The sequence below is a fragment of the Clytia hemisphaerica genome, unplaced genomic scaffold, assembly GCF_902728285.1.
Source record: "Clytia hemisphaerica strain Z4C2 unplaced genomic scaffold, Clytia hemisphaerica genome assembly, whole genome shotgun sequence".
Lineage (NCBI taxonomy): Eukaryota > Metazoa > Cnidaria > Hydrozoa > Leptothecata > Clytiidae > Clytia > Clytia hemisphaerica.
In genome coordinates, this window is record NW_027103340.1 from 192,752 (window position 1) to 205,188 (window position 12,437).

General features: G+C 35.3%; 1 protein-coding gene across 1 annotated transcript; it reads left to right on the forward strand.

Annotated features, from left to right (window-relative positions):
• The first annotated feature begins 8,679 nt into the window (after positions 1-8,679).
• LOC136818335 (uncharacterized) lies at positions 8,680-10,856 on the forward strand. Its single transcript, XM_067074696.1, has 2 exons — positions 8,680-9,340; positions 10,247-10,856. The coding sequence occupies exons 1-2, from the start codon at positions 9,014-9,016 to the stop codon at positions 10,754-10,756; spliced, it is 837 nt and encodes a 278-aa protein (XP_066930797.1). The 5' UTR covers positions 8,680-9,013; the 3' UTR covers positions 10,757-10,856.
• Positions 10,857-12,437: the final 1,581 nt, after the last annotated feature.

The window sequence follows — 12,437 nt, forward strand, 5'->3', positions numbered from 1 at the left end:
TAAATCAATAATGTAATACGAGTATTCGCAAAAATTTATCCACGCGAAATTTTTTGAAATCGTGATTCACCAAAATAAATCCAAAAAAATCAAGATTTTCCTGACTCGCTAATATACGCTAAAATTAGTCTCGCTAAAATTTCTACGATTAAAGTAAGTGATACAGTTTAAAGCATGTTAAAGCTAACTATAAATTTGAATATAAATAAAACCATATAAAAAACACTCCTATAACAATCATATAACTCCGGAGGCTTTCCCGGCACGCTATAAAATAAATCTAATTTTTCATAAAAAATATACGACTAGTCTAGTCCCGTTTTAGACAAATTCTAGATATATGTGTTCCTATTTTTTTCCTTAAATATTTCAATGTTGTCAATTTCATTTTGTTGTAATAATGCTCTTTTATTGTTTCGGGATCCCCGTAAACAGAGGATTGCCGATCTCAGTAATTCGAACGACAACTTCGCGTTTACCCATTGTCCCATTATGGATCTTTCAATGTCTCTTTTTTCAGAGAGTTTGTTTATAAGCACTGTAATGGCTTTTGAAGTTTCGTGCCCAAAACCTCCATATGGAGTATAAACTAGGGGGTGTGAATGAGCCGTGCTCAACTTCGACTACCCGTCTTCCATAACTTCTCTTGATAAGTGATGATACAGTGCCGTTTGTCGTAATTTCTGACGTCAGAAATGACAAATGAGAGAAATGATGTCAACGCATTGTTCCTTTTCCTTAAAAAAAAACTGACGTCACAATGAATGGATAGTGTAGGCCCGTCGTCATGCAAAAAGAACCAATTGCATTGCGCAAAAAGCCGTGTAGCCCGCTTTGAAAAAGTAACCGGTTAACAAAACGCAGTAACGTCAAGTGCGTTGATCCGGCGTGAACCACTAGAGAGCAAGGCCAGTGCACTTTCACCTCATCAGATAATTAGACATTACCCAGTAAATGTATTTCTTAATACTGGAAAAAATCATTAGTGGTGAAGATAATAAATGACTCATTAATCAATCTAAAAAACTAATTTGCTGAAAAAATGATACACTCCTACGCGGAAAAGAAGCAACCTTAACTAGCTAAGTTGAATAACATTTTGAAAATCTGCATACTGGGCATTTAAAGCCTTGGTGACGAGATTTGATGGGTTGTTTATTTGGTTGCACAAACCATTTACCTACATGAGGTATCTGAAACGATTAGAAATTATCATTTCAACAAAAAATGTGCGTAGGTGGATGGACTTTTTCTGTTTTTTTTCTTTTATACGAAAAATATTGTTGTTCGGTAGGGAAGAAATCTCCAAACAGATCTAGTCTACATTCTTAAGTTTCAAATAAACGGCCCCCCGCATGTTAATTTTTCGAAAATTTTCCAACCCCTCCCCCCCCCGACCTTATTAGGACCCCCCGTTTATCAATTTTTAGGAATATTTTCAGCTGTCAAAGAGAAGGCCTGATTTTAGCCCATATTTAACTTATTTTGGGGTTTCCAGAAATACAATTTTCAACCCCCCGGCAATTAGGTTCCCCGTTTATTAAAATCTCTAAAATCTTACACCCCCCCCCCGTTTATTTGGAACCTAAGAGTACCCTCTTGTAAACTGTCAAACACACAATAGGTGGGCATCGAAATCGATTAGGGAAAGTATTTTTATCTGAGCGAGTGACCAAATATTTCTTGATCTTATTGACTGTAGAAAGAATGAAACGTTTGAGAATTTTGACAAGATCGATTATGCAGAAGAATAATTGATAATTGATTTTTTGACCTTTTTCATCTGGCTGAAATCATTCTTTTGACCAAACAAATTAAACCAAATACAAAAGACAGCAAGTATCTTCGAAGATAGTGCTAAGATATAGAGATTTAAATGCAAGAAACAACAAACAGAATTTCTGAGCCTTTTTTGGGTTTTCATTTCATAACTACATGAAAGATTCCAGAGGTAGAGCGCGACCCTGCTAATGTAAAACTTCAAAGCTTTTCAATGGGATATGTTATTCGTTGATTGGGAAGAAGTTATTCATAGCCACACAATATTGGTTTAAGGTAAAAACTGTCGAACGTGCTAACCGCACTGGCTCAACTTCAGTATCTTTTAAATTACTGGTAGGTGCAATTGTATACATCAACGGAAAGTTTTTGATATAAGATAAGTAGACGCTTCTGACCCAAATCTGACCATTTTTGGTGTTTCCAGGCTGCTTCGAAGCTTTAGTCTCGTTTTGGCGAAAAACTTGTCCCAGGCCTCAAAAATCAAAATTTTCAAAAAATGAAAAAAAAAACACTCCCAGATATTCTCCCAAGGAACAAGCGTGCAAAATTTCAGCCGAATCGGACAATTTGTCTCCAGTCTATGCCCCGAAGTTTTGAGACATACATACAGACATTCATACAGACATTACCAGATTCTAGCTCAACTGAAGTTGAAATTTGCCGTTATTTATGAGAATAGTTGGACATGTCAGAGGTATCTTTAATCCACCAGTTTAAAATAAAGTGAATAGAAAAATAACTACAATTATTCGCCTATCTGAAGATGATGCAACGAGGGAAGAAATGAATACTGTTGACCTCATTTCTTCCTTTTTCGTGAATTTTGAAATGGAATGATTCAGTCGTTCTGACTTACATTTTGATGACCGTTGTCGAGGTTCAAGGATTAATCATAATTAGGAGAAAATAAAAAGTCATCGAGGTGCATCATATTAACAACAAAAGTAGACGATTACACAAAATCACTAGACAGGGAATAGTTTAAGAGGCGATAAATTCGAATACAGAGGCGTGAACGTGAATTTGCAACATATTTCTTACCTACTGTGAGAAATTTCGAAATATTTGTGTAAATTCAAATCCAAGTACTCAACCATTCAATATTTTCCCATGTGGTCAAGAATTAGAAAAGAGGTTTTTAAACCTCACAGTTTGCGCGGTAAAAATAATTCGCGTGGGTTTCTTGACGTTATCTATACGTGACTTTCAAAAGACCAAAATACTACAAAAAACTTCATGTGGAATATTTGCGTCTCTGTAGCATAACAAACATTGTGTAAAATAATTTTGAAAGAAGAAGAATGAAAAAAAGCATTACGACGTCATCAAAGACAAGAATATTCCCGGACACCCACTATCAATAATTTCAAAATGTCCGGTTGATGATTTCGTGATCAAAAAGGTCATATTTATTCAAAACAACTACTATAACGCAGAAGTTTGCTCGAAAGATTTGCACCTACGGCACTTACTTAATTGGCAGTGAGCAGATGAGATTATTTTTTGCAATGATTGTGAATTCAGTAAAGATGATGATGGTTCAAAATTTCAACGTGTGAACATGAATCTTACTCACAGATTTGTAAAGCCCGAAGTTCTAGATCCGTGGCCTTTATCGGCCTGGTTTGAGAGATGCGAAATAGCGTTTGTCGCCTTCTTTTTTTGATCTCGCGCTCGGAAAACAATTATCCATCGGCACGAAATTTAAAAAGTCAAATTTTTGCTTCACTTTTTTTTGCTGGAGAAAACTTAAAATTGCCTATCTAGCCCTTTGGGCTTTACAGATATCTGTGATCTTACCAGATCTGCAACTGCAACACACGAGTAAGGTTGAGAAAATAACCCCATACATTGAAGCAGGTGTCCGAAAAGATATAACCGGAAAAAGAGATGAAGGGATGGTAGCCCACAAGTGGCAGTTGAAAGGGGAGGATCTGTGTATATTTACAGATCACAGTACATCTAAATGACATTTGGCAATCAACAAAAAATAACAATCTTTTCTCCCACAAAAAGACAGATTGCGTAAGGATGAGAGGACTTCGAGAAAGGACAAAAGAAGCTCCTTGAAGTGAGGGTAACCGCAATGACGTCAAATACTTTGCACTCTATGTTTTTCTTGTGCTCTTTTTTTTTGCGCTGTCTGTATGGCAAAGTATGATAGGTATGATTTCCAGGTTCCGAGCTGATTTTGTAAATTTTCACAAGGCCTTCGAGCAGGTTTTCGTATATAATAGTTGATATTTTGCTTCAAAAAGTAAGATGAACTTGTAGACAAATTAACCCCCGGAATTACTGCATACTCGAGTGGAATGATTGACAGCACTCGATATGACATGAACTGAGTTGAGTAAGTTTCAACTACCTGGTGCTGGGAAATAGCGTTTTTGAGAACTGAAAATCATGTTCTGCATTACTTGAGACGCCAGTATTTGATTGGGTAAATTTTGAGATATCGACCTAACTAAGCCCGGTCAAGATCTATTAAGTCTCGATTGGACCTATAAACGCAGTTTGGCAAACAAAGATGATATTTAGGATATCTATAAACCAAATTCAGATTTTGAGAAGAGCGTTCGTAACGAACAGCGGAATATTTGGGAAAGGAAATGAACCGGATAAGCAAAATTCCTTGAATCTCACCAGTCTTCCTGTTGTGAATTTTAAGTAAAAAGTCAAAATGTATAAGGCCTTACTCAGACCCTAATTTGATTTGAAAACAATGAGACAGGTTATACAACATGACGACACGACTATGAAGTTTACAGAAAAATTGAAGAAGTTGGGCGAAAATAAAAAAATGTAGTGTTTCAAGCTATCAAACGTCGTTTGGTTAGATATGCCCACTTGTAAATCAAGTTTTGTTCGTTAGTAGATACAAAGTATACATTAGTATTCAGGGCTTACTTAATATTTTTTTATAAGCATAACGCTTATAAGCATATGAAGGCTTAGTCTAGCGAGCTAGACGACTAATTTATACATAGTAGAAATAAAGCAAGAAGTAATGAATGGAACAATTTTAGTCGTCTAGAAACTTTTGTGCACTAACTCCAAACAAAAGAAAAGTGTCAATATTGCAATTATAATTTTTTCCTGCTCAAAATAATTCTTAAGAAAAAAAATATGTGTGGATTTGTGTATTGAAAGTTTTTCATTTGAGTTGATTTGTTTTGAGAGTTTGTTGTTGCTTGATAAATTGTTTTCTCGCTACGCAAGTTTCTGCGTAGCTAGCCCCTGTATCTATAAGGCTGGAACACCGGATTCTTCCAGTCGTTTATACAAACTAAATCCCGTAGTATTATTATTAGTATTGGTATTATTAGTATTACACGCATTATAAACGACTCCAGTCTAATGAAGGCTCAGATTTGCAGAATTCCTAAGGATAACATGAGCATATATGTCAGCCTAAAATATTTTTCAAGTGGTCATTTTTATCTGTTTTTGTTTCATTTTTATCTGGTTTGGTAGAGGTCACAAGTAAAAAATAAGACATTTCACGGCTAGCTACATTCCACTGCTCCCAAAATCTGAACAAATTTTTTACAAAATTTCTGAAATTTCATTAAAAAACTTGGCTCGGGGTGAATCATAAGCATAATTCTTAAGTATATAATAAGCATAAACTATGCCTGGATGCTTTGAGAACTTAAGCATACACGAGCCTGACCAAGGGGCATACACTTGCTTATAAAAAAAATATGTACTGTTTGTACATAAAAGTTATCTTTAAAGTTCTATTTCAATGATCTTAAGTTATCAAAAATAGCAACAAAAAAAATTTTCCGGCCGGCCGCATAAGAGCTTTTTTACTTCACCCGCATTCTGGAAACACTACATATTTTCGCCTTGCCTCGATTTTTTTTTCAGGTGGTTGCCCATACTGAAGTTCTAAAGCAGTGGATCAATTTTCCATTTGGTTCAACTGCCCTTGCGAGTAAGCCTGACAATTTTTCGGTTCGACAAGGTTATCTCCGAAAGGGCTGGGGTTCAGACCTCACAGCGTATAATCCGTTACGCGTCGTTCTGGCAAATTCCAGTGATCCAAAACTTCCTGGTTTTGAGAATTTTCCCAACCTCAGCGCCTTTTTGTTAAATGTGACGTGTTCTCAAAAACAACACTAACAGTCAAGTTTGAAAGCATGCACAGCAACAATTTCTGGAGGTTTGACACAACAATGGAACCAATCAAAACTGAGATTAGGAGGTAGAAAATAACATCTAACGTTACATAAATGTAACGGTAATTCTTCAAAATTGCACTTTCCTGTTAGTGTTATTTTTGATTTCAAGCATAGCGGAAAATCGAAAAATGTAACCTCCCCAAATTTGGAAGTAATAGCGAATAAGAATGGAGAACCCAATGGTTAAATCAGAAGACACGTCACATCTAACAAAAAGGCGATGACAGGTCTTAAAATAACAAATAGAAAAATGAACTTTTAATTTTGTTATATAAGAAAATAGAGCAAATGACGTGCAGAGGTTATACACGAAAACATGAATAGATGGTCTACCAATCAAAGCGAATCATAGGAAGCCCTTATGGAGCCTTAAGGCCGACTAACAAGTCAAACTGGAAATCAAGATTGAGACTAACAGTGTTTGAAACATCTGTTATCTAACTATACTCCTTAAGTTATCATCGACAATAAGTTTTATCTTGAGCTTATCAACTCGTAAAAGTATATCTAGGGAATGGGTATATTTATCAACAGAAGATCTAATTCCCAATCAAGGACTCCTGGGAAATTACAGAAAAACCTTCAATTAACGGACACTTTAAAAGGCAGACACCTCTGATTAGCGGACAATTCTATTTTCCCCGGCCATTTCCTAGTCAAATCCTCATAAAAAAGTTTGCAAAAGGTGGACAATCAATTGGCGGACCCTTCAATTAGCGGACAAAGTTTTTTGCATGAAATGGCCGAACCCCTACTTTTTCCTCTCTAATTAGCATCGACGGTCAAACTGCTAACAAACTTTAAAAAATTAGGCAGGATTGATTTATCAAAACTAGCTATTTCTTAAACACTTCAAAGTTTCATTTAAACAAATTGCACCTCATTTCCCAAAGATAAAAATCATGTGTTCATAGATCTTCATGGGAAATCGTCAGGATCACTCAGTATTTCCTACTACGCAGCACGTTTTAATATACAACCACCGATTCCTATTGAGTTAAAGTAAAGAAAATATTACCGCCGAGTGTGATTTATAATCTGTTTCTTTAAACATACATATATTTTAATGATAACGTCTGGTGGAAGGATTACAAATATAACGGTAAGCTTAGGGTAGGGTAGGATAGATAATGGATTTCCAGCTATGTATCTAGCATCTAACCTGGTGAGTTGCAATTAGTACCGAATAGATTACCAGAGAAGAACGAGAGGAAAGTCCTGAATGTCTGTATCTAAAGCGAAGAGAAGAATCTTAAGAGAGACATAGTATTGTGGTGATCGACGTATATCCTTGGTTGGTAAATTGTCTAATGTATTCATCGTTATCAGATATTGAGAGAGATATCTTTGGCTGACAATTTGCATTATCATTTCCGTATGACGCAGACGAGAAGAATGAACGAACAGACATTTAAAGTCAATGAATACAATATCTTTATTAAGTGGAAATAAGATGTTTCCTAAGACTATCGTAACTTTAATACTGTTATCAATATCAAATTAAATGAAACTCATTAATTGCTTTAATTGCCTTCATTACTATTATTATTGCAATAGAACTTCAATTTCAACAAGCACCTATCAGTAAACAGATCTAAGGATAACCGAGTTAAAATACTTTTTTGTGATCTAAAGGGTTTCTATGTCAAGTTAAAATGGGTTGTGATATGATGTGGGTTTGTTGTTAAACGACAAGTGACCCCGTTTAAGTTGTTCTCCCTTTGTTCATGTATTACGTGACATAATTTATCCATAGACTCTATTGTTCGTAAAAATACAAAAGTAAAAGTTAATTAAGGATCATTAATATAAAAAATAGAAGGGAATTAAAATATAATTAAAATATAATTACGGCAGAGGAAAGAGAAATATGACGTCACTGTCATTAGTATTAAAAATCACTAGGTGGTACTGGGTGCACGTTCAGTATTCTCTATTGAAGTGGTATAGAAGGCTTTACGAGAGGTCGTTTACTGAATGACCTAGTGTCTAGATGTCATATTACTTTGTTAATAAATCACGAAGAGTGTCAGACGATTTAGGATTGAAGTGTGGAGACAGGGGATGTTGTTGTTTAATTAACAGTGCTCAAAAGTACAGTTTAAGAAAGTTAGTTCTAGTCTACTATTAATTTTTACAGTGCCGCAGGAAGCATTTTCTTATTGGGGGGGGGTTGAAGTTTAGTGACACCTGGAGGAGGGCCAACCATGGTTTGTCCCGAGGGGGAAATTTTGAAAATTTAAGCTCTAGATTGCTTGAAATGCACTCAAAACAAAACGTTTTCAAGAAAAAACAAGAAAAACTTTGCATTTTGCAAAATAACCAATTTTGAAAAAATTATTGCTACGGCACTGTTTTGTATGTCATCTAAACGCATGCCTTGCTCAAAGGCACGACTTTTTTGAAAGATTCAAGAATGTACTTAAAAGCATCAAGAAAAATCTAGCTAGGTCAAGTCGTGAAAGGGTAAAGAAATAATTACAAAAAATGCGGGAAATTTACGCAAATTTGACGATTTGATATATTGAGGTTTAACACCTTGCATAAAAGAAAACATGAAATCTCCAAACTATATCGGAGCACACCATAGCGATGTTACGAAATGTACCTCAAAGTTGCTATGGCAAGTCTTCATGAGAACAAAGGACATATTCGTGACGTATCTATGTCTCAAAGCAATTTAGTTATGAAAACATGATAGAGAAGGTCGCCTGATTTTAGTTAACAGTTGAGTTATTATTGATGTGGACAGGACGATCAAAAAAGTGTAGAAAATAGAATTTTGAGCGAATTCTTCAAACACCATACTAACGACATATGAGAATTAAAAAACAAGTAATTTCTGGTTGAATTAGTCAGATGTTGACATATCTATTGATAGAGAAAACAGAGAGGACATGATATAGAAGTTTACGAAAGGATATTTTAAGACGATTTGTGGAAACTTTGTAAATGCAAACCCACATGTTTTTCTTTTAATCTGATACAGTAACCATCAAGAAATAGTCCATTGGATATCATTACTGAGAGAACATTCAAGCTACATGCACCGACACATCTTTTGTTTTGATCAGATACAGAACCATCAAGAAATAGTTCATTGGATATCATTACTGGGAGAACATTCAAGCTACATGCACCGATCTTTGGTAGGTCTTAACACTGCTCTGGCACGTAAAGAGTCAGATAATAATACAACTACAACAACAAAAATGTCTCTGGATCACAGATTTGTGTTTGCTGACAATTTGGTGCTGCGATGCAAATGTGAGAAAGATGAATACTTCCCGATTGAGATTTTGGATTTTGAAGATGTTCTTGGAAGATTGAAAAGTTTGCTTTCATCGAGGACCGAACCCAGGAGAAATTCGGTAAGTTCTGTTCAACTTTTGTTCGGTCTGACTAAAGAGGTCAAGAAATGAAGAAAGAGATAGAGACTGAAATCTCGTGGCCAGAAGGAATTCATAAATTTTAAATGGTTGTTTGATACACCATCACATGTCTTTATCTCTTAAAAACTTTTTATTGGGAAATGCATTAGATGCATACCTCAGAAGACGTTTAAAATAACAAAACCATGATTGTTTGTAAAATTTTGTTTTGAATAAACATCGAAGTAGGTCATGGTTCATATTTGAATAAAAATACCTTTTTAATTGCATTAATCTGTAACAAAGTGTCATAACAAATAAAGAAGCTTAGTAGTTATGGTTAAATATGAAAACAGTTTTCTAAAAGGTATCTAAGTTTAGTAACCATGGATTTGTGTCATTTAAGAGGTCAATGTTAAAATAGAAAAATGACATCAACAAAATTTTGGCGAAACCAAATCTCCCCTCTGACACTCCTCTCCTTTCCTCTACCAATACCACTGTAGTATACTCAAGTTTTCAAACATGAATTGAGTGCGATACATAATTGCGATACAAGTCAATACATGAAGCAGTTGAGTCAATTTTACACCAAAAAAATGGTAAAAATATCTGAAAGAAAATGATATTTTTAAATTCATTTTGTAACGTAAAGTGCTTTCAATTCTCACATGTAGCATCCTCTTGGAAATAAATGATTGCCAAACCATAAATCATCATAAGGTGACATATTTTGGCGTTGTAGACTGTAAATAGATATTATCTGCCTCGGGACGTTAGACGTAATAAAAATGATGATGCGCATTTCTGACGCACGTAAGAGAGAGAGAGAGGGAGAGAAGGTAATGACATGTAACCCTTTAATTCAAGTTGAAGTCTATAAATATCTCCATTTTTTGTTTTCAGGGCAACAGTCCAAGACGTGAACTGTCTTTGAAGAACCGATTCTTCGATTCCGGCAAAACGAGTGGTAGTAGTGATGACGAGAGCTGTGAAAAATCAACAAAATTTGGCAGCTCTTCACAAGAGTTTTTGAATACGAAACAAAACTCGGTTTTTCTTCAGTATTCTCCCCTCATGAAACATCGACGACGTATCAATAAAGATCAAGCTATCAATGCAAACAAACAAAAACTCATTAACTCAAAAAAAAACTGTAGCGATCCGATAGACTGCTTAAATGAGAGTTCACCTGACTTCGTTCATGTTTCAACATTCAGAGACTTATCAAGCGCTGAAGAATTTCTTCGATATTTACGAGACAGTCGAGAAATAAAAACGATTGCTATCGATATTTATATCACATTAGATTTGACGATTTCAGTGACTTATCAACGGTTGATTGACTTCAAGCAAGATTTCATGATGCTGGACCTGAAGTCCTCTGATTTCATGCTTTTCTTGAAACCATTCTAACGTTAGTTTATCTTAGGATTTTCTATTCTAGTTTTAGCCGTGTGTAATATGTATTTGAACTGTAAATTTTCTGTAAATAATATATGCCATCTTCCCTTAATTGAAGTAAAACTTTGTTTTAACCTTTTCAGCCCGGCAGACGTGTATACACGTCGAGCATACGTTCCGGCAGACGTGTATACACGTCTTTTTGACATTGTGATCTTCTAAGCTATATTTCTCCCATTGGCTTCTTTGCTAGCCGTAGAAGTAAAGAAAAACGGAAAGTAGAGGTTCTAAGCTTTCTTTTGATATATGGTGATGTAATGTTTTGATCACGTGGTGAGGCAGCAGATTTCGTAGAAAAAGTAGAGAAAAACACTGAATCAAGATGGCGACCAAGAAATGGGTTTTTCAAACTTACTGCTAAAGCTCTTGGATTTTTTGACTGGTTTAGGCCACTTTTCTTCATGGAAACATTGTTTTTATAATTGCAAAACATCCAGTAAGTATATCCTATATTTTTTGTTTTGTTTTTAGCATAAAAATTCTATTTATTTGTCATTTTGACCACTTTTCTCGACAAACCATAGGCGGGTTGACCCAAACTTACAGTACTTTTTACTTTTTCTTCAGGTTGGAGCATGGAAAGTTGACAAATCCAATGCAAAAGTGTTTTCTGCACCTCATATATTTCAAAGGAGCACCAAAGAATTTGAAAAGCCTGGATTTATGTTGAATTGCACTACTTCTTTCACTCCTCTCCAAGCACCAGCGACGGTCGATCGATCCCCGAAATTCTTGGCTCATAACGATGTCCTGATTACAGCTTATATGGATCAAAATGATAGCAGGAACCAATAACAGCCACATGGAATTATTGATGACATTTAGCATCCCTTATGGTCAAAAGAGACCAGATTTGATAGCAATGAGTTTGCCTCGAAAGGCTTACGGTTTTTGGAAACTTTGCAACTGTCACCGACTATGCCATCTAGTTTCACGGTAGCCGATACCCTTCAAAAGCTTCAGGAGCTAAGAATACTGACTGAAAGTGTTGCTTAGATAGTTGGGAAATACTTTTACACCATTTTTGATGTTGTAGCTGCTTCTAGAAACAGATTATCATCAAAATACTTCAAAATTGTATGTATTGGATTTTTTTAGCCGAAAATCGTGATTTTTGGCAAAGTGACCGATATTGGGCGGCTGGTGTGACACATACAGATTTTCTCTGGATGCTGATTTTTGGTATATTACGTCAAATGATGTATAGATTGATAAAGCCAAGACAGATTTTTAATTAACTTCCCCCCACTTTTTTTTGCTCTAGAAGTGAAAAATGCAGAAAAAGTGACATTACCGCAAAACGTGAAAAAAACTGTGGTTTACGTGATGCTACCATTTTTGTTGGAATATTCTATTTGGATTGGTACCTGGTCTAAAAGTTGTAGAATTTAATTAGCTTTTCAGGGATACCTTACTTTTTTTCTAAAGATTCCTAGTTCTTGAGTTATGATAAAATAACTGAACATGTCTATTTTCTGAAAAAATGTTGCGCGCTGACAGCGTGAAAATTTAAAAAGTTGCGCGCTGGAAAGGTTAAGAAGTTTAAAAAAGAGATTTTAAACTATTGTGTTAGAAGTGGCCTCCATGGTCAAGAGAGATCTTGTCTTCTACATACTACTTGACTAAATCAGGC

What these genes read in the sequence shown, in the direction of transcription:
- LOC136818335 (XM_067074696.1), top strand. Translation starts at nt 9,014, where the DNA reads ATGCACCGACACATCTTTTGTTTTGATCAGATACAGAACCATCAAGAA. An exon ending in CCGAACCCAGGAGAAATTCG is followed by an intron (nt 9,341 to 10,246) that starts GTAAGTTCTGTT and finishes TTTTGTTTTCAG; the next exon opens with GGCAACAGTCCAAGACGTGA.